At 35.3% G+C, this 27,090-nt stretch overlaps 1 protein-coding gene across 2 annotated transcripts in view; it reads right to left on the bottom strand.

Annotated features, from left to right (window-relative positions):
• Positions 1 to 27,090, bottom strand: part of RMDN1 (regulator of microtubule dynamics 1) — a 49,375-nt gene that overhangs the window by 2,238 nt on the left and 20,047 nt on the right. The window contains exons 3-8 of one of the 2 annotated variants that reach the window (XR_003610792.1): positions 23,962 to 24,058; positions 22,023 to 22,182; positions 7,915 to 8,004; positions 5,122 to 5,177; positions 3,363 to 3,613; positions 2,040 to 2,070 (exon numbers count right to left, since the gene is read on the bottom strand). Coding sequence is in view for 1 of the 2 variants with exons in the window: in XM_028113104.1 (XP_027968905.1) it covers positions 2,040 to 2,070; positions 3,526 to 3,613; positions 5,122 to 5,177; positions 7,915 to 8,004; positions 22,023 to 22,182; positions 23,962 to 24,058 (522 nt within the window). In the remaining variant the exon portion in view is untranslated. The remainder of the gene's footprint in view (positions 1 to 2,039; positions 2,071 to 3,362; positions 3,614 to 5,121; positions 5,178 to 7,914; positions 8,005 to 22,022; positions 22,183 to 23,961; positions 24,059 to 27,090) is intronic. The other variant, XM_028113104.1, reaches the window with a different exon arrangement.

Genomic DNA, 27,090 nt, shown 5'->3' with positions numbered 1-27,090 from the left:
CATACATACATTTGATTAACATTTACTGAATGTGGGTTATACTTAAATACAGATTTAACAAAGACTGTTCTTTTGGAATTTGTAATGAAGAGGAGAGGCAAACGAACATAACTAAATGTAAAAGAAGAATGAAAGGAATGCTTTGACAGGTGTACACATTTTAAAGTACACATTTATGAGAAAACAAAGAGAAACTAACTCTAAGAAGTTACATCTGGGCTGCCTTGGCAGCTGAATAGGATTTTAACAGAAGAGTGGAGAACATTCTTGGCTTAGAGAAAACTGAACAAAAAGCCTATGAAAGCATGGGACTGTCTCACTAACTTCATTAATTCTTTATACAGATTCCTATCATCAACCTGGGACCTTCTATATTTAAAGCACACTTTTCCCTGGATATAATTTATGGTTAACTCCATTTGCTTCTTAACCCAAAATTGTTTTACTTGTTTAATTTGAACATATTTATGAGATGTTGTGTAGATGTACTTAAGGTTTCCTTGGGGTTCATCCATTCATCTGTTTATTCAGTGATTCAGCAAATTTGATAGCATTATGCTAAGCACTGAGGAACAAATTGTGAACAAAATGACAAAGCCCGCATCATTCCCGAATTTAGTCTTAGACATGTAAACAATACAACTCACATACTCATACTATGGAGTGATAAGGGCTATGATGGGAGAAGTAACAGGTACTAAGGGCCTAGGAGGAGCTTCTAAACCAGATATGGTCCATAAAGAAAGACCGCCTGGAGGAACTGACCTATAGGGTAAAAACCTGGAGGATGACTGGAATTAACTGACCATGTTTTTCTCAACACCCCAAACCCTCAATTCTCTAAGGCCCTATTTTTACTTTGCAATTATGCTCCTAAATCCCTTTGAGGAAACTTTATTCCCAGATTCATATTCATGATATAAAAGCTATTATCACAACCAGTTAGCAGTGGAAGGCAGTAACAGCAAATCAGAGTATTACATAGTTTAACATTCAGACACAATTCTTTAGAAGAAATTAAAAAAAAAAACAAAAACGCTTTGCTATCCTAAAAGCATCTGAACAAGTCCTTATGAGTAGACTCTCTAATACATAGTCTTTAATTTTCATCTAATTTTATAGAAATAGAATTGCAATGGGTTTTTTTTGGGTGTATTTGGTAACATATGCTTATGTCCTTTACTCTTCTAGTTTGTGCTATTAATATTAAAAAGGATGAACTTAGGATGGGCTGGTGTCAGTTTTGTAGACTGGCCATTTCTTCAAAGCCAGGGAGACATGAAACTCTTCATAAAAGAAGACAATATTTGCAACAAAGCAAAAACTGGCCTGGTTTAAAAACAAGATTTCTCATTTAAAAGCTTTCTGAAGAGAAAGGGTAAATCTTAGAAAAAAAAATTTGTTTAAATGTAATGTGACAGGTATTAACTACTTATTATAATCATTTTACAACATGTGCAAATATTGAATCCTTACGCTATACACCTGAAACTAATGTTATATGTCAATTATATATCTCAAAAAAAATTTTAAACATTTAAATAAATGTTTCTCATCAGCTGTGTAATCTTAAGACCATTAACTTGTCAAAGCCTCCTCTCAAAAAAGAAAGTTGACATCAAATAAAGGACCATTCCAGAACTGTAGCTCTAAATTCAGTAGCAGCCTACTTCTTACTCTGGTGATTTTTAGTGAATAAAGACTAAAAACTGATAATCTCTAGTGCAAAAAGAAGTATATTAGAATAAGTAACATTTTTGTTTTAAAAATTCCTATTATATCGGGGCACCTATATGGCTCAGCCAGTTGAGCGTCTGCTTTGGCTTAGGTCATGATCCTGGGGTGCTGGGATCGAGCCCCACATTGGGCTCCCTGCTCAGTGGGGAGTCTGCTTCTCCCTCTGCCTCCCCCCACTTGTGCTCATACTCTCTCTCTCAAATAAATAAAAATAAAATCTTAAAAAAAATAAAAATTCCTATTATATATAAAGCATTCACACAATTTTAAGTATACTAGTATGTGAAATAGAAAAATGTTACCTTGCTCTGCCCTGTGAAAGTAGCCTAATGCCTGTTAAAAACACAAAGAGCCCAAACATAATGAAAAGGGTTATAACAGAATCAATATTAAAAAAACATTTCCTCAAAAGTCAGGAAGTAAATGAAAACATCTTAAAGGTCAATTCATCAACAGTGAAAGTTAACACAGCAAAACTGAACATTATTAAATCACCAAAGCACAAATTACAGTATATGGACCACTTCTAGTAATAACTTGATTGCTATTTAGAACTTGTACCAAACCAGCATCAAGTGCAGAGAGGAAAGAACATTATCACATGCAACTCAGCTATTTTGATTCTTCTCAAGTCATGAGTCACTATCCATAAAAACTTGATAAAATCAAAAGCTAAATTTACTCAGTGATACATAGGTTGTACCAATAAATTTTTTAAAAGTCCTTTATTATTGAAATTCCAACATAAAATGTTATTGTGAGTCTGAAACTCTTAGGTCTTTTTTGTCCCATTTAAACTATTTTTATAATGTACTGATTTCCTAGAAACATAACTAATTTGTTATAGGAGAGCTGACTGTATTTTTTTTCCTTAGAATACATTCTTTTAATAACAATATATATTTCCCAACTGTGTTCTGATTATTCAACTAAGTATTTTTGTATCAAATTCTACACCATAGCCTGCCAGAAGGAAAAAATAGCTCCTTGTCATGACACAGGAACTAGGAAAGCTTTTTCAACAGCCTTATTTCCTTACTCTGAAACTTTTAGTGGTGTAAGTTACCCAAAATGTTTGCCCAGAAATCCCTTCCAAATTTTATTTTCAACAAGAAAGCAAAGGGCCTTGAAAATATGAGTATAAGCCTTTCAACCCCACTTTCTAAAAAAAGTTATAGGGGCGCCTGGGTGGCTCAGTCGTTAAGCGTCTGCCTTCGGCTCAGGTCATGGTCCCAGGGTCCTGGGATCGAGCCCTGCATCAGGCTCCCTGCTCGGCGGGAAGCCGGCTTCTCCCTCTCCCACTCCCCCTGCTTGTGTTCCCTCTCTCGCTGTGTCTCTCTCTGTCAAATTAATAAAAAATTTAAAAAAAATTAAAAAAAGTTATAATTACTCTTCCTTTATCTATACAAATACATGATTTTCCAGGTAAATGACTGTTAGTGTGTAAAACACATATCTAAAACTAATGCTGAGTAATAGTTGTTGAATTTCTATTTTATGACTTTTATATGGCGTAGATTTCAAATAGGAAACAACAGTAGATTTTAGGCATGAGCTATTGTAGCTGACAATATACCAGAATCATCAGACACTCACCTAAAAAAAAAAAACAAAAAACCACTCACCAGTCATAGATTATAAGTATTAAGCCTTTGTGATAAGATAGCTGCACTGGATGGTTAGAAACATGCTCAAAGGCCTCACTGCCCAGAGCTCCAGATCTGGACACTGTAGAATGGCACTGCAGTTACAAAATCAGTACTAACTTAACAAAGGACAGCACACTACCTCCTCATAGGTGGAACTAGGAGGAGTTGCAAACAGCATTTTTGCAATTCTTCTTTGATACCAAGGTATCTCAGCAAATGTGTAACACCTATAAAGAAATAACATATACATCTCAATTGCACCTTTTTTTCTCTTACAGAAAACTAAGCATCTTAACAGATATAAAAGGTATCTTCTTCTGTTGTACCTTTAAACAATTTGCACTTTACATAATATCCAGCAGGTTAATATTCCCACTGAATTATCTAGAGACTGATTTATATCGATCCATCAATTAGGATGTGTTCTATGATTAGATACAAGTAGTAAGCAACAATACTAGTAATGATTAACAGTATATATCATTCATCACTAAGTGCTCACTCTGTTCCAGGTGCTCAGTGATTATCTCTCATCTACTCCTTACAAGGAACTAAATGAGTTAGGTTCATTACCCCTATTTTTTTCGGTAAGAAAAACTAACTCAGAGAAGTTAAAAAAAATTAAAAAAACTAAACATGATATGTATAAATAACAATGGCAAACAATTTAAGTCTGCCTATATAAAAGAGTGAGGCAAATGATTAACATCCAAAGATCCTGACAACTTTCTGATATAGGTAGGGGTACTGCATCTTTGACTAGAGTCTGAACTCCCTGAGGTGGCCATTGTATCTTATTCATGTTTCCTCCCTAGCACTGTCTCTCCATTATCATTAGTTCTCAGTAAGCATTTTGTTAGTTTAATACTGTCCTTTGTCCTGAAGGATATTTAACTCCTTTTTAAGAATCTGATACAGGGCTGTCTACGCCATTTATTTATAAGACAATAAAATACTCAGGTCTGCAGCCTACACCCAAAGAAAATAGCAATAAACCTGTCTCAAGAAAGACTCTTAAGGGGCGCCTGGGTGGCTCAGTCGTTAGGTGTCTAACGCTAACATTGGACGTTAAGTCTAACGTTAAGTATCTGCCTTTGGCTCAGGTCATGATCCCAGGGTCCTGGGATCGAGCCCCGCATCGGGCTCCCTGCTCGGCAGGGAGTCTGCTTCTCTCCCTCTGCTGCTCCCCCTGCTTGTGCTCTCTCTCTCTCTCACTCACTCTCAAATAAATAATCTTTAAAAAAAAAAAAGACTCTTAAATCAGCAAGCATTTAAACACATTAGTGTATGCTCATACCAGCAAAATGTCATACACTAAACAAATGGAAAGATACTGAAAGTCAGATTATATTATTCCTCAGATGAATCAGACTGAATCTGAGACACCTTGAAGATGTAAAGACCCTCTTAGGGCATCGAACTGTATTGCTATATAGTTAGATTAATCCAATTTCATTTAGCCTGGTAAGTAAGAACAGTCTTTCCCAACAAAGGGAATTTCAAAGTCTAGCAAAAGTTTTAATGCCTTTTTCATTTTAATATATATTTCTAAATGATCTGAATAACAATGGTTAACATGATCACAATCAAATTTAGTGTTACATCACAACTGCTAGTTAATATAATAAACACTCATGAATGCCAAATAGTTTTAAATACTTTACATCTTGTTTTATATACTACAAAATAAGATCATACTGACTACAACTGAAATATTTAAAGAAAATGTTCTTACCAAATACCCATAAGGTGAATTGAGGTAGCATCTTTTGGGTTCAGTTCAATTGCTTTCTAACAAGAAATGAGAAAGTCAATCTATTTGTTTTCTAAACACAAGTTAAGTACTATGATGAAAACAAAAGTCATGATTTAAAAAAAACATTTTGGTGGGGCGCCTGGGTGGCTCAGTCGTTAGGCGTCTACCTTCAGCTCAGGTCATGATCCCAGGGTCCTGGGATCGAGCCCCGCATCGGGCTGCCTGCTCAGCCGGGAGTCGGCTTCTCCCTCTCCCACTCCCCCTGCTTGTGTTCCTTCTCTCGCTGTGTCTCTCTCTGTCACATAAATAAAATCTTTTAAAAAAAAATGGTATTTAACACAGTAATATCTTCTATAACCAGCATAATTTTACTTTTCAAAAGTACCAATTTATTACTGACCCTGATCTAATGTTAGCAGTGGTACAGGTAATAGCTAGAATAAGGCTAATAACCAAGTATGACTTAGCAGAAATCTTGCTCCATTAATATGAGTAAGAATCAGCACTGACTTTATTTTACTTTTCCCTTAGTGATATGATTTATAGCAAAATATGTTTTAAAGTATACACAACTTATACACTAAGCAACCTTTCCTAATTGGAGTTCCACTAGAAAATTAAACCCTACAAAAAATCATATGAATAACTGTATCTATCAAGAATGGTATAGAGCTAGTATCATTCTAGATGCAAGGGAGAGAAGTTAATTCATAACATGCAATGAATGCTTTAGGGAATTTAATTTTCTTATGGGATGGGTTGAGAGGGGCTGCTCTCAAGCAAACCCTTTCTTTTATAATTCTTGCCATTAGTTTAAGTGTTTTCAAAAACAATCCAAAGATAGGAGTACCTGGCTGGCTCAGTCGGTGAACCATGCTCGAGCCCCATGTTGGGTGTAGAGATTATTTAAAATCTTAAGAACAACAACAATCTAAAAATAGTAATTCCTTATGGCTTTAGATATAATAATGGAATTAGGGATAATAGTATAAATGATCTTTTTAGTATGTAAATACTAAATATTATCATTTTTAAAGTATACTTAACACATTTGAAATCTGTAAAACATCAATTTTTTTTTTAAGATTTTATTTATTCATTTGACAGCACAAGCAGGGGGAGCAGCAGACAGAAGGAGAAGCAGACTCCCTGCTCAGCAGGGAGCCCAATGTGGGGCTCTATCCCAGGAGCCTGGGATCATGACCTGAGCCGAAGGCAGACGCTTAACCAACTGAGCCACCCAGGTGCCCCAAAACATTGGTTTTTAATAAATAACCTATAACCTGTTTCCATTAATATATTTTCTGCAATTTTTCATGACTTATATTGGAAGATATTTGTCATATATTTCTACATACTATGGCACAGAATAACTTAGGTGATTTATTTAATGCCACTGAGCAAATTACGACATTTCACAGAATCTAAGATACCATGAAAGTTACTACACATCATTATTATATCTGTCACTAAAAAGAAAAAAGCATTGCCTATTATAAGATACCACTGATTATATAATGCAATCTGATTTCAAGAAAGGTCTTAAAATGTGAAAAATGTAGCATATTAAACTGAAAAATATATATATACATGCATACACACATATACGTGTGTGTGTATATGTACTACTGATGCCAGAATAAAAGCTAGGTCTCCTGACTCCCCAATCCAGTGTTCTTTTCTATTACCCATTGTGTAAAATAAGAATTGAGACTATAATCATAAAATTCAGAAAAGCTATTGTAAGACAGCTTATCTAGCATTCTTCCTATGCATGGTTCCATCACATTCTCTTCTTGTGTATTTTTGAGATGGTCTACAATACCAAAAGAGAAATAAATATGCTGAATTTTTAGTGGCAGTTTTTTGGGAGTTTTTGTTTAGTTTTGTTTAGGACAATGAGGTAGTGTATATGGCACACCATGAAATATACAAACTCCTAGAGAATATCTGGCATCTAAGGAAGAGCTTACTATAAAAGAAGTAACTTTAGGGGCGCCTGTGTGGCTCAGTCGTTAAGCATCTGCCTTCGGCTCAGGTCATAATCCCAGGGTCCTGGGATCAGGCCCCGCATCGGGCTCCCTGCTCAATGGGGGAGCCTGCTTCTCCTCTCCCACTCCCCCTGCTTGTGTCCCCTCTCTCGCTGTGTGTGTCTCTTTCAAATAAATAAATCTTAAAAAAAAAGAACCTTGGGGAAAATATGAAAACACAAAATACACAGAGATAAAAATCGTAAATAGTACTATTATTATTGGGAGTGGTTTGTCAATTGTGTTAGATTTTACACCAGACCACACCTCAGGGTATTCAGGAACTTGTAAAGTTCCCTCCCACATACTCTGGTCTTCGCTACACGACTTGTTTAGGTCCAAAGGACATTACCAAGTGTGATGCAAAACAGAAGCTTGATAAAAGTTTGCACACTGGAATTTTATCTTGGAATGCTAATTCTTGGAAGCCAGCTACCATGCTGTAAAGAAGCTTGGGCTAGACGACTAAATAATGCAAAGAAAAGTGGAGAGAAACCATCATCTAAGAAGCCATCTTGTACATTCTGTCCTAGCTGAAGTCAGAGGTGAAGGCAGCAGTATGAATGACCTCAGCTACACCAAACAGATCAGAAGCACCACTACATAGTTAACCCACAAAATTTTGAGAAATAAGCTGTCACTGCATTAGACCTCTAAGTTTTAGGTGGTTTGCTACACAGCAATAGATAAGTGAAACAGAAATTTATTTAAAAAACTAATTCCCTTTAAAATTCATCAGTACCTCAAAATGCTCCTTGATAATGTAGGCATTTGCAATTTTAGCCTTGATGCCTTCATAATCTCCAACATCACTAATACAGATTGCATACCACTAAAAACAGAAGTAAAAAACATGTAAGAATAATAATACTCCACTAAGGTTTCATTCAATACAAGGTAAAACTGAATATTTATTCCTCAATAGTAATTCTCATTCAACAAAAACTTAGCATAAAAACTGTATTAAATATACTGTCACATACAAAGAAAAGTAGACATGGACCTTAAAGAACTCAAGGACATGTTTATAGAAAACTATAATACAAGATAAAGAACAGAGTCGCTAAGGAAGTTATCAGCACAATGGGGAAATAATGATTCGTGTTTATGACTGGAGTATAAATTTAGAAAAATGTGCAACTGAGTAACTATCATTTTATTCTCTCATCCTCTTTTCAGCAAGCTGCCTCTTCTCCCATCTGTACTGTTACAGAAATAACCCACATTTGTCAATTGTGACTTTGTCCCTGTAGCCATACTTAAGACAATACACCTAAACTGAGACTGAGTTTCATCCCGAAGGACTAAATCCAAAATATCCAAGCTTCAGAAACTCAAGTGCTGTAGAAAGTCACAAGACAGAATGAGAAAAAAAGAGTCCATAGAGAAAAAGATTTGCAGGTAACAGCAAAGAGGAAAGACAATGGAACATCAGAGCAATTGAGCCAGTTTTTCCTGAACCAAAAGCACCCTGCCTTTAGGTTCTATGAAAGAGAGTAAGTATTCCTTATAAAAAAAACAACAACAACAACAACAAAACACCTCCCCTGTTTTTGTTTGAGCTTATTTGTGTGGGGTTTTAATGATTATAACCAGAAAGATTTTTAACTAAAACAAACTTCTGTTTAAATCTATTCTCCACCAAAATTTTGGTGAGTTTATTGAAAATTAAAAAGTATACCTTAAAACACACATACGTGCATATGTGCGCGCGCACACACACACACACACACACACACACACACCCCTACTCTATAGGTGATGCTCACTTATCTCTACTGAGAGTTATCCAGTTGCCCAAATCCAAATGAGTAGAGGGGTCACACAGGGTTTCAGATTTGGTGTTCTGATCTTCTACCACATATCAGGACTCTGGGTAACATCACTTTTCTCATATATCTATCTTCTATATGCAAAGCAAACACAAGCTTATGGATGAATCCTAAACATTTTCTTCCCTGATTAGACTGGCAGTATTCTGAGATTTTTAACATATGTCAAAGACGTATCACAGTAATAGCACAAAGAGCAGTTATTAACACATGAAGTATATATCACTTGATGTGGACTATAAGTTAAAGATATACACTATAAAACTTAAAGCAACCACTAAAACAACATAATACAATTATAGCCATTAAGTCACTCAAATAAATAAAACGGAATCCAAAAAATGTCCAATACAAAAGAAGGCAGAAAAAGAAGAAAATGAGAACAGATGGAACAAATAGAGAATAGAAAGATAGGAAATTTAAAACAAAAAATATCATTAACCACATTAAATGTAAATGGTCCAAACATCCCAACTGAAAGCCAAATTGGATTAAAATTAAGACAGACTGACAGCGACGTAAGTGAAAAAAGGGAAGCAAAGAAATCTGAATTCTCTCCTCCATAAAAGCAATAAATAAAAATGAGCAACAATTATTAGAATCAATGTTTTTTTGGAACTCCAAAATTAACCTAAAGCTTGCAGTGACCTGGGAATGCTTATTCAAAGCAACAGATTATTCCTAATGAGAAAAGTGAACTTTGTGCTGTTTTATCTTACTCCAGTCCCATCCCATACTCCCAGTCTCAGTGGGAGCTGTGAAAACAGCCCTCCATTCCTGGTACCAAATGGAACAGATCTCATTCATGGAGAACTATAATTAATTATTTGTTTTGATCTGTTTCGTGGCTCCCTGGAAGACTGGCCTTGTACATATTTCACCTAAACTGAAAAGGCCCTAGTGATAAAGGATAAAGCTGCTTCCTGGGGGCGCCTGGGTGGCTCAGTTGGTTAAGTGACTGCCTTTGGCTCAGGTCATGATCCTGGAGTCCCGGGATCGAGTCCCACACTGGGCTCCCTGCTCAGCAGGGAGTCTGCCTCTCCCTCTGATCCTGCCCCCTCTCATGTACTCTCTCTCTCTCTCATTCTCTTTCAAATAAATAAATAAATAAATCTTTAAAAAAAAAAAAAAAAAAGGCTGCTTCCTGGGGGCGGTGGGGAGGAAGGTTAGGTAGAGATGTCCCTAAGGGCTCTGAAAAGCTTCAGTAAAGAAAAGCCAAAAGAGTATTTCATGACATATGAAAATTATGTTCAATTCAAATTTCAGTGCCCACGAATAAAGCTTTACTAGAACAACAGTCATGCTCATCACTTATGCATTGACTATAGCTGCTTTTGCTCAACATGGCAGAGCTGAATTGTGATGAGAGATCATATGTGATTTTTTTTTTAAAGATTTTATTTATTTGTCAGAGAGATAGCACAAGCAGGGGGAGTGGCAGGCAGAGGGAGAAGCAGGCTCCCGCTGAGCAGGGAGCCCGATGTGGGACTCAATCCCAGGACCCTGGGATCATGACCTGAGCCACCCAGGCGCCCAAATCATATGTGATATTTTAACTGATTTCCACTGCTGCTCCATAACCCTGTGAATCACACTGATAGGGTTATAACCTGACAGAATTTTGAGTGCCACGCATACTGCTATACCATGACATTTTATTTTTTATTGCCAATGCATATGTCAAAGGAAGAGAAAATAGACTTCAAATGTCATGCTTTGAAAGCATACTAAAATGTGAATTATTTTGTTACTGAATTAAACAGCAAAGCATTTTAGGGGGGAAAAAAAAAGCTCCAAAATATCCCTGAAAATCCAAAAAAGACACATATGCTTAGGAAAGATCTGAGATGGCCCTAAGCTTACCACCTGCTGACCTTAAGGCTCTTCATAAACAGGAAGTGAAAGCTAGGTACAGTTTAAAACTGCCCAGCTAAGTGTTAAAGGTATGTCTCAACACATACACAGAGCCCTATGATCAACACTGGAAAACATTTGGGTTCCATTTTATAAACTACCTGTTCAATCATTACCTGACCACTAAGCTAACAGAAGAGAGACTTCAGTGGCTATATATGACAAAGAAATCATTTGTTCAGAAAAGCCACTAAAGAAAAACAACAGAGGGGGCCTGGCTGGCTCAGTCAGTAGAGAATGCGACTCTTGATCTCGAGGTTGTGAGTTTGAGCCCCACACTGGATGTAGAGATTACTTAAAAATAAAATCTTAAAAAAGAAAAAAGAAAGAAAGAAATACTAAATAAGCAGCCACAACAAATTCTGGGAAAAGAGGGAATCTGATTTCCAGATTTACCATATTATAATAATCATCAGTTTTCAACAAAAAATTATAAAGCATGCAAAAAAATAAGAAGTATAATGCACACACAGGAGGAAAAAAAATCAACAGAAACTATGCATGAAGAAGCCAGATGCTGGGCATCCTAGACTTTATGTATGTTCAACAAGGAAATGATGTCTAAAAAACAAGTATACTATGAGAACAGTATCACATCAAATAGAGAATTATCAAAAGACAGAAATTACAAAATGGAACCAAAGAGATATTTTGGAGTTGAAAAGTACACAACACTGAAATGAGGGCTCAATGGTGGATGTGAATATGCAGAAGAAAGAATTAGCTAACTTGAAGATAATAGGTCAATTCATATTACACAGTAAACAAAGTAAAAAGAATGAAGAAAATGAAACCACCTCAGAGGCCTACCAAAATACACATAAGAAAAGTCCCAGGAGGAGAGAAGAGGAAAGGGGTAGAATGAATATTTGAAAACATAAATGCCAAAGGCTTCTCTACTTTGATGAAAACAAACCCCAAGTAAGATCAATTAAGAGATCCAAACTAGACACAGCATAATCAAACCCAAAGATAAAAACAAAGAGATGATCTTGAAAGCAGCAGGAAAAAAGTGCCTTGTCATGTACAAAGGGTTCTCAATAAGATTAACAGCCAAATCAGTACCATGGACATTGGTCTTAGTCTGCTTGTGCTACTAGAACAAAATACTAGGGTGGGCAGCTAAAACAATATAAATGTATTACTCACAATTTCTGGAGGCTGGGAAGTCCAAGATCAAAATGCCAGCTGATTTGGTCAGAATAAGGGGATGGGAACAGAGATACACAACAGCAAAGTTGGTATACTATTGAAATGTTAATTAATAAATGAATGGTTTTCCTCAGGATAATCACTAAGAGTATAATTCAAAATATTTACTACAAGAAACAACAAGGGAATTAAAACGGTACAACAAAATAAACCTAATACTAAATAAAGGACACTAATGGAAGACTTGAGAAACAAAAGACCGGAAAAAAAAATTGCAAAAGAATTTCTTATTGTCAATTACATGTGAATGGGTTAAACTCTCCAAATAAAGGGCAAAGGTTAGCAAAATGTATTAAAACCCATGATTCAACTATATACTGTCTACAATACAATTAGATTCAGAGGTATATAGGTTTAAAGGAAAAAGAGGGAAGTTTTATCATGCAAACCGTACTCACAAGAGAGCTGAAGTGGTAGTAGATATTAATCAGAATTAGATAATGATCTAATAATAGACAAAACAGACTTTAAGACCAAAATTATTATACGAGACAAAGAAAAACATTATCAAGAACATACAATTATAAACAAATATACACCTAACAACAGAGCCCCAGAATAAATAAAGCAAAAACTGACAGACAGACTTGAAGGTATAAAGAGACAATTCAACTATAATAGTTGGGATTTCAATACTCCACTTCTAAGACTAGTCAGAAAATCAGCAAAGAGAAGACTCAAATACTACTATATACTAATTAGACCTAGCACACATCTACAGAACACTCTACCCAACAAGAGCAGACTATGTATTCTTCTCAATTCACATGGAACATTTTCCAGGATAGACAATATATTAGGCTATAAAAAAGTCTCAAATTTTAAAAGACAGAAACCAGAGTATGTTCTCTGACCACAGCAAAATGAAAATATTTTAATAAAAGAAGGAAATTTGGGTAATTCACAATTATGAGGAAATTAAAAAACACATTCCTAGGGTAGCTCAGTTGAAGTGTCCAACTCTCGGTTTCAGCTCAGGTCATCATCTCGTGGTCCTGAGATTGAGCCCTACGTCGGGCTCTGTGCTCAGTGGGGAGTCTGCTTGAGATTCTCTCTCTCCCTCTCCCTTTGCCCCTTCCCCATCTCATTCACTCACTCGCGCTCTCTCTCAAATAAATAAATAAATCTTTAAAAAACCCACACTCCTAAATAACCAATGAGTCAAATAAATCACAAAAAAATTTAAAAATTCCTTAAGAACAAAACAACACAACATTACAAAACTTAATGGGATTCAACAAAGTTGTATTCAGAAGGAAACTTATGGCTATAAATGGCTACCTTAAAGAAAGTTATCAGCCAATAACTTCACCTTAAGAAACTAGGAAAAGAAGAGCAAACTAACCCAAAGTAAGCAGAAGGAATGGAATAATAAAGACTAGAGTGGAAATAAATAAAATATAGGAAAAAATGGAGAAGAATAGCAAAACCAAATTAATTCTCTGAAAGGATCAACAAAATTTATAAACCCTTAGCCAAACATAAAAAGAAAAAAAGAGAAAAATTACTAAACTCAGGACTCAAAGAGGACGTATATTACTACTAACCTCAGTAATAAATCTAGGAATAAAAAGATTATAAGGGAATAGTAGCAACAATTGTATAGCAACAGATTAAGTGACCTAGCAAACATGAAAAAAATTCCTAGAAACAACAAACAATCCAATTGACTTGAGAATAAACAAAAAATCTGGGTGCCTGAGTGGCTCAGTTGGTTAAGTGTCTGCCTTCAGCTCAGGTCATGATCCCAGGGTCCTGGGATTGAGTTCCTCATCGGGTTCCCTGCTCTGCAGGGAGCCTGCTTTTCCCTCTGCCTCTGCCTCTGCCTCTTTCTCTCTCTGTCTCTCATGAATAAGTAAACAAAATCTTTTAAAAAAAAGGAATAAACAAAATATCTGACAAACGAATAATAAGTAATACTACAGTTAGTAATCAAAAGAACTTCCAACAAAGCGAACACCAGGATCAGATGACTTCACTGACAAATTCTACCAAATGTTTAAAGAAAATTAACACCAAGCTTCTCTAAACTCTTCCAAAAAACAGAAAAACAATGAACATTTCTTAAGTATTCTATGACACCAGCGTTACTCTGATACCAAAACCAACACAAAACATCACAACAAAAGAAACCTAATAAAGTTGCAAAAATTCTCAATAAAATACTAAAAAATAGAATTCAGCAGAGCATTAAAAGGAATAATTCAGCACAATCAAATGGAATTTATCCCTGGAATGCAAGAATAATTCAACACACATGCATCAATCAATGTGATGCATCACATTAATAGAAAAAAAGAATCATATGATCATTTTAATAGATACAGAAAAACATATGACAAAACTTGACATCCATTCATAAGAACTCCCAACAAGCTGAATTAGAGATAGAAGGAATATATCTCAACATAGTAAGGACCATATGTGATAAATCCATAGCTAGCGTCATACTCAATGATGAAAAGTTGAAAAACTTCCTCTAAGACCAAGAACAAGACAAGGGCGCTCACTCTTACCACTCCTATTCAACACAGTACTTGAAGTCCTACCTAGAGCAATCAGGCAAGAAAAAAAAATAAAAGTTATCAGATTTGGAAAGGAAGAGGTAAAAATGTTTCTATTTGCGCATGACATGATCTTATATATAAATGTCCAAAAGACTCAACAACAAAAAAAGCTGTTTGATCTAATCATTGAATTCAGTAAAGTTGCAGGATATAAAATTAACATGCAAATATCAGTAGCAATTCTATAACCTAACAACAACTTTTCTAAAAAAGAAATAGTTCCCATTACAAGAGGATCAAAATCAAATAGGAATAAACTTATACAAGAAGATCTCTACTCTGAAAACTGCAAGATAACGATCAAAGAAATCAGATATAAATAAATGGAAAGATAACCCACGTTCATGCACTGGAAGAATATTGTTAAAATAGCAATACTACCAAAAGCCATCTATAGAGTCAATGCAATCCCTATCAAGATACCAATGGCATTTTTTACAGAAGTAGAAAAACACACACCTTAAACTTAGAGGGAACCACAAAAGACCCAAAATAGCCAAAGAAATCCTGAGAAAAAAGAACAAGCTTAATTATAAATTATAGCTACAGTCATTAGAACAGCATGGTACTGGCATAAAAACAAATAGACAAATGGAACAGACCTGAGAACCCAGAAAAAAACCCAAGAATATACAGTCAGCTAATATTTGACAAGGGAGCTAGAATATCCAATTAAGAAAGGACAGACTAGGGGTGCCTGAGTGGCTCAGTCGGTTAAGCGTCTACCTTCAGCTCAGGTTGTGATCCCAGGGTCCTGGGATCGAGCCCCCTTTCAGGTTCCCTGCTCAGCAGGCGGCCTGCTTCTCCCTCTCCCACTCCCCCTGCTTGTGTTCCCTCTCTCGCTGTGTCTCTCTCTCTGTCAAATAAATAAATAAATAAAATCTTAAAAAAAAAAAAAGGGACAGACTACCAAAATGGCACTGGATTATGGGATATTCACATGTAAAGGAATAAAACTAGACACATACCACTCACAAAAATTAACTCAAAATGAGGTAAAGGCTTAAATGTAAGACCTGAAACTATGAAACTCCTAGAAGAAAACAGGAATAAAGCCTTTTGACATGGGTCTTGGTAATGATTTTTTGGATATGACACCTAAAGTACAGGCAACAAGATAAAAAATAAACAAGTGGTACTATATCAAACTAAAAAGCTTCAGCACAGGAAAAGAAACCAACAAAATGAAAAGGCCTACCGAATGGGAGAAAATATTTGCAAACAATATTAATAAAGGGTTAATATCTGAATTATAATTCATACAATTACATATAATTCAATAGCAAAAAACCAAATAACACAATTTAAAAATGGGCAGAGGACCTGAATAGACATTTCTCCAAAGATATAAGAAAGGCCAACAGAAGATGCTCAACATCAACAGTCATTAAGGAAATACAAATTAAAACAGCAATGAGGTATCACCTCATACCTGTTACAAATGTCCATCATCAAAAAGAGATAAATGCTGGCATGGATGTGGAGAAAAGGGTACCCTTATGACTGAGGGATTCTAAATTGGTATAGCCGATACCAACTGGTATAGCCAATCCTCAAATAATTTAAATATAATTACATATGATCCAGCAATTCCACACTTGGGAATTTATCCAAAAAAAAAAAAAAAAACCACCTATTTGAAAAGGTATCTGCACCTCCATGTTCAAAGCATCATTTGCAATAGCCAAAATGGAAACAACCTAAGTACAGATCAACAGATGATGGATAAATTAGTTGTGGTGTGTGTATATACACACACACACACACACACACACACACACACACACACACACACACACACCAATGAAATATTATTCAACAATAAAAAGGGAATCCTGCCATTTGCAACAACATGGGTGGACTCTGAAGGTATTATGCTAAGGAAATAAAAATACTGTATATTCTCACTCACATGTAGAATCTTAAAAAAAAAACAATCATAAGACTTGTGGTTACCAGAGGCAGAGAGTCGGGGGAGGGGGAATTGGAGGGAGGTGGTCAAGAGGTACAAACTTCCAGGGGCGCCTGGGTGGCTCAGTCGTTAAGTGTCTGCCTTCGGCTCAGGTCATGATCCCAGGGTCCTGGGATCAAGCCCCGCATTGGGCTCCCTGCTCCGCGGGGAGCCTGCTTCTCCCTCTCCCACTCCCCCTGCTTGGGTTCGTGCTCTCGCTGTGTCCCTCTCTGCCAAAAAAATAAATAAAATCTTAAAAAAAAAAAAGAGGTACAAACTTCCAGTTTTAAGATAAATAAATACAGCTGAACAACACAGATTTAAACTGTGCAGATCCACTTATACACAGATTTCGAGAAATATACTACTGTAAATCTATTTTCCTTATCATTTTTTTGAAATATTCTTTTTTGTAACTTACTTTATTGTAAGAATACAGTATATAAGACGTATAACATACAAAATATGTACTTATTTATGTTATCATTAAAGCCTCCAGTCAACAGGTTATTAGTAGCTTCTCCCCATGTTGTTCAAGGGCGAACTGTATTATGGATGTAATGTACAACATGAAGACTACAGCTAATACTGATGTATGATATATAGGAAAGTTCATAAGAGAATAAACCCTAAGAGTTCTCATCACGAGGAAAAAAAATTTTTTTCTCTTTCTTTCCTTTTTACCACATCTATATTAGAAGACAGGTTATCAGTTGAACCTATTATGGTAATCATTTCACAATATGTGCAAACCAAGCAATCATGCTGTATGCCTTAAACTTATACAACAATGTATGTCAATTTTTTCTCAATGAAACCAGAGAAAAGAAAAAAGAGAACTAAAGAGTAGTGTCTCTTATGATGCCAAATTCCTCAACAAAATAATGGCAAGCTGAATTTAGCAGCATATGAAAAGGATTACACAACATGACCAAGTGGGATTTATCCCAAAATACAAGGTTGGTTCACCATATGAAAATCAATTATGTAAGATACCAAATTAAAAGAATTAAGGGGGGAAAAAAACCAAAATGATCATCTCAACAGACACAGAGAAAAGCATCTGACAAAATCCAACACCCTTTCATGATAAAAACACTCAACAACTAGGAATGGAAGGGAACTTTCTCAATCTGATAAAGAGCATTTATGGAAAACCCACAGCTAACATCACAGTAAATGGTGAAAGCCTAATAGCTACCCTCCTATAATCAAGAATAAAACAAAGATATCTACTCAACACTGTACTGAAGTTCTAGCAAGGGAAATTGAGCAAGATACTAAGAAATAATAGGGGTCCAGATTGGAAAAGAAAAAGTAAAACTATCTATGGATAGTTTATTTACAGACCCGTTCATAATATAGAATAAACCTAAATAATCTACAAAACAACTAGTAGAACCAATAAATGAGTTCAGCAAAACTACAGGATATAAAATTAATATACAAATATTTGTTGCACTCCTATACACTAGCAATGAACAATCTGAAAATGAAATTAAGAATTCCAATACAATATTTAAAGAATAAATTTAACCAAAGTACAAGACTTAAGACGGAAAATTACAAAACACTGTTGAAAGAAGAAAAACATCTAAATAAATGAACAGACAACACATACCTGTGGATTAGAAAACATAATACTGTTAAGATGGCAATACTCCCCAAACTAACCTACAGATTCAATGTAATCCCTATCAAAAACCCAACTGGCTTCTTTGAAGAAATTTACAAGCTGATCTTAAAATATGTATGGAAATTGAAGGAACTCAGAATGGAGAAAATAATCTTGAAAAAGAACAGCTAGAAGACTCACAGTTCCTTATTTCAAAACTTATCACAAAGCTGTAATAATCAAGACACAACATGACCAAATGGGATTTATCCCAAAATACAAGGATGGTTCACCATATGAAAATCACAAAGACCAACAGGTCTACAATTAGACCAATGAAACAGAATTGGGAATTCAAAAATAAACTTATATATTTATGTTCAACTGATTTTCATCAAAGATGAAAATGGAGAAAGAACAGTCTTTTCAACAAATGATGGTAGGACAACTAGATATTTACATGCAAAAAAATGAATTTGAACTCCTATCTCAACCATGTATAAAAGCTAACTCTTTAAGGATCAAAGACCTAAATGTAACAGCTAAAAAATATAAAACTCTTAGAAACAAACAGAGGTGAAAATCTGTGTTTTTTAGATATGACACCAAAAGCATAAACAATCAAAGAAAACTAAACGGGACTTCCTCAAAATTAAAAATTTGTGCATCAAAGCTCATCATCAAGAAAGTAAAAAGACAATCCACAGAATGGGAGAAAATATTTGCAAATCATATATCTAATCAGAGACTAATAGCCAGAAAATATTCTCAAAACTCAACAATAAAAAGATAAACCTAGTTGAAAAATGGGGCAAGAATTTGAATAGACATTTCTCCAAAACCAATGTCCAATAAGCACATGAAAAGATGCTCAATATCACTACTCATTAGGAAAATGCGAAGCAAAACCATAAGAAAGCACTTCATATGCACTAGTTTTAATTTTTTTCAGTGGATAATTCCAAGTGTTAGCAAGGATATGGAGAAACTGGAACCCTCACACACTGCTAGTGGCAAAAGAAAATGATATAGCTGCTTTGAAGAACAATTCGACAGTTCTTCCAAAAGAATTACATAGGGGCGCCTGGGTGGCTCAGTTGGTTAAGTATCTGCCTTCAGCTCAGGTCATGATCTCAGGGTCGTGAGATCGAGCCCCACATCTAGCTCCCTGAGCATTCAGCAGGGAGTCTGCTCGTTTTCTCTCTCCAGCCCCCAAAATAAATAAATAAATCTATTAAAAAAAAAGAATTACATAGAATTACGTATGACCCAGCAAGTCCATTCCTAGATATATATACTCAAAAGAACTGAAAACAGGTATTTAGGGGCGCCTGGGTGGCTCAGTCCTTAAGCATCTGCCTTTGGCTCAGGAAATGATCCTGGGGTCCTGGGATCGAGCCCCGCATCGGGTTCCCTGCTCGGCGGTGAGCCTGCTTCTCCCTCTCCCACTCCCCCTGCTTGTGTTCCCTCTCTTGCTGTCTCTCTCTCTGTCAAACAAATAAATAAAATCTTAAAAAACAAAACAAAACAAAAACAGAAACCAGGTATTTAAAAAGTACTTGTACATGAATGTTGATATTTACACTATAAACAATAGCCAAAAGTGTGGAAATAACCCAAATGTCCAACAACTAATCAATGGGTAAACAAAATGTGGTATATCCCTACAATGGAATGTTATTCATCCATAAAAAGAAATAAAATACTGATGCATGTTACAATGTGGATGGACCTCAAAAACATGGTAAGTGAAAGATGTCAAACACAAATGATCCCATACTGTATGATGCCACTCCTCTGAAATATCCTGAAAAGGTAAAGCCATAGACACAGCAAGGAAATTAGTGGTTGTCAGGGGAGTAAGAGGGAACAGAGAGTAACTACTTAATTGGACTTAATGGGTTTCCTTCTGGGGTGATAAAAATGTTCTGGAACTAGAGGTAATGGTTGTACAACACTATAAATGTAGTAAAGGCCACCATACTGTGCATTTATAAAATGGGTGATTTTGTGCTGTGTGACTTTACCTCCATAAGAAAAAAAAAGAAAAGCAAATGTTCACAGAAAATCTTGTACACAATTGTACACCGCATATTATTCATAACAGCCAAAAAGTGGAAACACCCCAAATGTTCACCAGCTGATGGATAAACAAAACTGATATATCCATACAATGGAATATTATTCAGTCATAAAAAAAATGAAGTACTGTCACTTACTCAACATGGATGAACCCTGAAAATACTACGCAAAGGGAAAGAAGCCAGACACATAAAGGCCACCTATTGTAATTCCATTTATATGAAATGTCTAGAATAGGAAAATTCATTGTGACAGAAAGTAGATTAGTGTTTGCCAGGTAACAGGTGCAGGGGAGAATTGGAAATGACTGTTGGTAGATATAGGGTTTGTTCTGGGGGTAACAGAAATATTCTGGAATTAGTGCTGATGGTTGCACAACACAGGGAAAATGTGAAAAACCACTGAAGTATATGCATTACAATGATGAATTTTATATAATGTGAAATATATAAGTAAAAATAAAAGCAAGACTTAATCACCTGTTTACATATTAAATATAAAGACACAGTTAAAAGTAAAAGGACAGAGGATATAACATGCTAACAGTCAAAAGAAAACAAGAGTTGCTATGTTTATATCAAAGTAGACGATAAAACCAAGAGTATTTCAAAGATAAAGGGAATCATTTTACAGTGATAAAGAGGTTAACGCACCAAGAATATACAATAATCCTAAATGTTTACATTCCTAATAGAAACTTTAAAATACATGCTGCAAAAATTAATAAAATTGCAAAGAAACAGACAAACCTACAATTATACTTGGACATCTCAACATGCCTCTCTCAATAATTTATAGAACAAGTAGATAGAAAATCAGTAAGGATACAAAAGACTTGAACAAGGCTATCAACCAACCTGACCTGAATGACATTTATAAAATACTCCCAACAATAGCTGAATAAACATTCCTTTCACATGCACAAAGAATATTTACGAAGATGGACCATACTCTGGCCCATGAAACAAATCTCAACAAATTAAGGAATCCGTATCTGTTTTATTTTTAATATAAACCAGTATTAGAGGGGTGTTGAGGGAGACTGGCCCCTAAAGGGAGGATTTGGAAATGGGTGGAGATGGAATTTGGTTGTCACAATGACTTGGCAGATCTACTGAGGAAAGTCCAACATCATAAAGTGATGTCCTAATCCAAATACCAATAATGTCACCATGTGTCCCCACAGTGCCAATTGAAAAACACTAATTGAATTAGTGTTCAATTAATTTTTCAATTAATTGAAAAATTCTAAACCAGTTAGGAAATTCAGGAACTAGCAGAGTTATATGTGAAAGTTATACAAGGTCTTAGCCGTCCAGCTGCTCTATTCTCACCTCTGCATGAAACAGAAGTATAATGTAAGGAAAATTAGTAAACACTTGTCAAGTGCTTATACTACTAGGAATAAAGATATAGGCAATTCACAAAACAACTAACACTTTTGTTTAAAAATAATCATTCACAAAAGTAATTTATCAACACACTAATAAAGTTAGAATAAGTGTTCAAGAATGCAAAGAAAAAAACTACATCTTTCTGAAAAAACGTTATAAAAATAAATCTCTTCCTTACTTCTTTAAAATAGACAAATTTTCTTTCCTCTGTAAATTAGGAATAATAAGTATAGACCAATGTACCTCTCATATGGTAACAGTTTCATTACTTTAAGCACCTCACCTTATGAGCTGCAAAACTGGATTCATTTTTTTCCAGTGCTCTTTTTGCATATTCTAGGGCTTCATAGACCAAGAGTTTTTTCTCCTCTTCTGAGGTCCCACTAAGCTGAGCTATATCACGTGATGCCCGTGCCAATCGCCACAGTAACTCTGCATCTTCACTAATTTGAAATAAATATAAAATAACCATTTTAGCTCACATTTAAAAACTGTTAAAGGTCGCATCACTAATGAATACATATGGTGGTCTTTCAGGTCAATGAAGATATAGCAGTATCAAAAGCCATTATTCATAATGTTATATTTTCACATAAAACTTTATTTGCTAAAATTTCCTACAAAATATCCAATATTATAGATAAATATTAACTTTCCTAAATTATCTAAAATACTAACTTCCTGGGGTACCTGGGTGGCTCAGTGAAGCGTCTACCTTCAGCTCAGGTCATGATCCCAGGGTCCTGGGACGGAGGCCTGCATTGGGCTCCCTGCTCATCGGGGAGCTTGTTTCTCCCTCTCCTTCTTCTGCTCCCCAACCCCTGCCTATGCTCTCTCACTCTCGCTCTCTCTCAAGTGAATAAATAAAAATACTAACTTCCTTAGAAAATATCTTTGTATTTGAATTCTCTAAACACCTGCACTACAAAATTCAACATAAAACCTAAGGCATGAGACACTTCAGACAACTCACTAACTGGTTCAGACAGTACCATAAAAACCCACAAACTTTAGAGAGTGGGTCATGCTCAACAAAACAAAACTGCTATATCCCCAGCTCCAAATATAGTAACTGGCACACAATAGGTATATGATAAATATGTGTTAATAAATAAATGATTGAATATAACAGAATCTCAAAATAAATATTATATTTCAATGTGTCATCCATGCCATGATGCATGGACTATTTCAAGTGAGGGCCTGGACTCCTTGAAGGATTTCCATATGAATATACTTATATAAAATAAGAAATGGTTAATAAATAAAACAGTAACCACAATTAAGAGTTAGAAGTATTTTTTAAAACATTAAAACTCCTTTTTATTAAATGCTTGCCTTTAAGCCCATTATATATTTACCAAAATATGGTATTCACATAAAATTTTGAAACTAAAGGTAGCAATAGTATATTTATAATTAAATAAAGATGGAGTAACTATCTTACAGCTTACTTTTCAAGTCATTACTAAAATGACTATAAAATGCCAAACACGACACTACTAGTAACTAAGGGAAAAATGGAGAAGAAAAAGTGGATTCTATAGATATTTAGGAAGTAAAATTGATGGGTCATGAAGACAGAAGTGGTTTTAGGAATCTAAGAAAGGTAGCTGAAAATGATTCAATATTTTTAGTTTAGGATTAGGTAATCTGTGATCTGGAAATGTGAATTTAGCCTTATTAAGCCTATTTTATAGGGCAGACTCTCCTTCCACCTACATCCTCCCAAAAACTGACTGCACACTGATACTCAAACATGTAACCTAATACTAAAAATAGAAAAAGGAGGTATTTTTAGTTTCTCTAAAAAAACTGTTTCTAAAGTGATACACAGATACTATTCAATGATGCCATACAAACATCCTAATTCATTTACCTCTTATGCCAGTAAGAAATTCATTTAAAAAAAATGAGAAATATACAATATAGATAACCATATATTCAATGACTACCTCACATGATCCAAAGCAAAATGAAAAAAATATTTCAACATTCCACTAGAATGAGTAAGAATCACCTTTTCTAAATCAATGAGACATGTAGCACTTGTGAATCATTTACTGTAAGAAACATACTATAAATTAAATTCTAAAAAATGTTATTTTGCAGTAAAAACTTTAAAAAAGTATAAAAATTTCAAGCACCAAGAGTCATTTTAATTGTTAAATAACAAAAATTTTGAGGAAACTGAAAACTCAGGCTTATCATACATTGCCTACCTTTCCTTGTACTGGGTCAGCAACTGATAAAGTTTTTCTGTCTCTCCACTCTCATATAGGTAGTCTGCTTGTTCGAGAATTTCTTCAACTCTGAAGACTAAAAATAAAAAAAGACACAATAAAGTAGGTCTTCCCAAGCCAACAATTCTAAGAAACAAATATTTTCATATATAAACAAAAGAAATTAGATATAAAAATAACCTATAAAGAAGGATCAGAAATTCTGAACAATCTAGATATAAGTATAGTAGAGGTAAGGATGAAGCTATCACAGTAAGTTGTTATTGAAATCACAGAAATTTAAAAAATTAGAAAACTTATTGTGGAACTAACTATGATACATTCTTATTTATTTTTTTTTAAAGATTTTATTTATTGAGAGAGAGAATGAGAGAGCACATGGGGGGGAGTCAGAGGGAGAAGCAGACTCCCCGCTGAGCAGGGAGCCTGATGCAGGACTCAATCTTGGGATTCCAGGATCATGACCTGAGCCGAAGGCAGTCACTTTAATCAACTGAGCCACCTAGGCACCCCTAAATATGATACATTTTTAAAAATGAAGAAAGTAGGGTGCCTGGGTGGCTCAGTGGTTAAGCGTCTGTGATCCTGTGATCAAGCCCTGCACAGGGGTCCCTGCTCGGCGCAGAGCCTGCTTCTCCCTCTCCCACTCCCCCTGCTTGTGTTCCCTCTCTCACTGTGATTCTGTCAAATAAATAAATAAAATCTTAAAAAAAAAAAAAAAGAAAGGAATTTCCTGTGAGGAATTTATGGTACTCTTCCCCTCCATACACACAAACTCTTAGTTGTTGTTGCTAAGTACCATCCATTGCAGAAAATGATGATATAACATCGACTTCCAGCACTGAAAATTATTACTTTGCATGGACTGCACCACACTGTTTCACTAGATTCTCTTTATGACCTAACTTATACAAACACTGTTATGGAAAAATAATCAAATTTGTCATCAAGGGGCACCTGAGTGGCTCAGTCGGTTAAGCGGCTGCCTGTGGCTCAGGTCATGATCTCAGGGTCCTGGTATCGGGCCCCATGTCATCCTCATCAGTCGTAGGGCTCCCTGCTCAGTGGGGTGTCTGCTTCTCCCCTCTCCCTCTACTCCTCTTCCCTGCTCATGTGGGCGCTCTCTGGCTCTCTCTCTCAAATTAAAATCTTAAAAAAAAAATTGTCATTGAAAACTTAGATGAACTTAACTACACAGAGAATCTGAAATTTACGTCACTGGCACTCTGCTCCAACCCATTCATTAACTTGTTTATACCTTCCTAGAAAATATATAAACCTTACAGACAATGTAATGCTCTAAAAAACGTTGACTAGTTCCCAAAAAAACCAGTAAGCTTGAATTCCAGGATATTCCAATTATTACAATAAGGAACATACATATTTGTCTTCTATAAGGGTACTGTATTACTTAGTCTTATATATAAGCCAACATTTCAATATATTCAATTAAGTTTATTATTTACTTTAGTATGCTTTAACTGATAATAGTGTATTTGAGGTTGAATTTTTTTTTAATTTTTGAAAAATTAAAAACTAGACCAGGAAAAAAAAAAACCTCCTGAATCTGACACAACTATGTAAAGTGAAGTATTTTTTACTAAGTTAACATCATAATGTAATTATAAAACTAGCTTAAAAAAATTAAATGACAATAGCAAATTCTTCTTTAATCCTACTTCAATCTGGTTGGGTGCCATAGTTCAATATTCATATGACTGGTTGATTTTCTTAAGTTTGCTTCCATTTTATTGTACACTTTTATCAGTAGCTGATTCTCCAAATTAAGGTTATAACAACCCAAAGATTTTTTTTTTAAGATTTTATTTATTGACAGAGAGATATAGCGAGAGAAGGAACACAAGCAGGGGGAGTGGGAGAGGGAAAACAGGCTTCCCGCTGAGCAGGGAGCCCGATGTGGGGCTCGATCCCAGGACCCTGGGATCATGACCTGAGCCAAAGGCAGATGCTAAACAACTGAGCCACCCAGGTACCCAAAGATTTTTTTTTTAAGATTTTATTTTTTTAAGTTATCTCTACACTCAACCTGGGGCTCAAACTTACAACCCAGAGATCAAGAGTTGCGTGCTCTATACCAAATGAGCCAGCCAGGTGCCCCAACAACCCAAAGATTCTTAAAAAGAAATAGTAATCTTAGCATTCTTAGCCAATATTTGTGGTAGGCAGGATAATGGCCCTAAAAATGTCTACATCTTAATCCCTGGAACCTGTGAAAACGTACAGGTTACATGGCAAAGGGGAATTAAGTTTGTAACTAGAATTAAGGCTATTCATCAGCTAACCTTAAAACAGGAAACGATCCTGGATTAGCCAGGGGGCCCAGTATAATCACAAGAGTCCTTCAAAGTGGAAGGCACGGCAGAAGAAGAAAGTAGGTAGGAGGCAGAACAATGAAAACAAGGCCAGAGTGAAATGATTACTGGCCTGAAATATGGAGGAAAGGGGTCTTCAGCCAAGGAATGTGGAAAACCTCTAGAAACTGAAAACAAGGAAAGAGATTCTCCCCTAGAGTCTGGAACACAACCTTGCCCAACTTGTTGGTTTTAATCCAGCGTGACCCATTTTGGACTTCCGAACTATAGAACTGTACAATAATAAATTTATGTTGTTTTAAGTTACTAAGTTTGTGGTAATTTGTGACAGCTGCTGTAACAGAAAACTTATACAATATTAAATATATCGATCTGGCATATTCGAATGTATACATTGTATGTGTACATAACAAAGTTACATTTAATTCTATTCATTGATTTTTCTCAGACTTTCTGAGAAGACTGACAGAGATGACTGTCCTTAACATATCTAGGAATGCTGCATCTCATCACCCCTGTAATTAAAAGAAAAATAAAGAAATTAAGTGAATAATTTCAAATAGTTCAAATCCTTTTTGTGTGTACTGTTCTTTCTTAACTTCTTAAATCACTTATCTATTTTTTTATTATACAGTGTAGTATCATAAGCTACAATATCCAGGCTTTAAATATGTATTTTTTCTTGAGTCTTAAACAGAAATTTCTAAAATCATACAGTGTGCAATTTACAAGAAAAAATACTCTTACTCTGATACTACAAATTCACACTGGCACT

The sequence above is a fragment of the Eumetopias jubatus genome, unplaced genomic scaffold (assembly GCF_037043125.1).
Source record: "Eumetopias jubatus isolate StellerSeaLion01/CBP00866 unplaced genomic scaffold, mEumJub1_p1.0 scaffold_4, whole genome shotgun sequence".
NCBI lineage: Eukaryota > Metazoa > Chordata > Mammalia > Carnivora > Otariidae > Eumetopias > Eumetopias jubatus.
The sequence above is the reverse complement of the archived record's forward strand: the minus strand, read 5'-3'. Positions and strand labels throughout refer to the sequence as shown.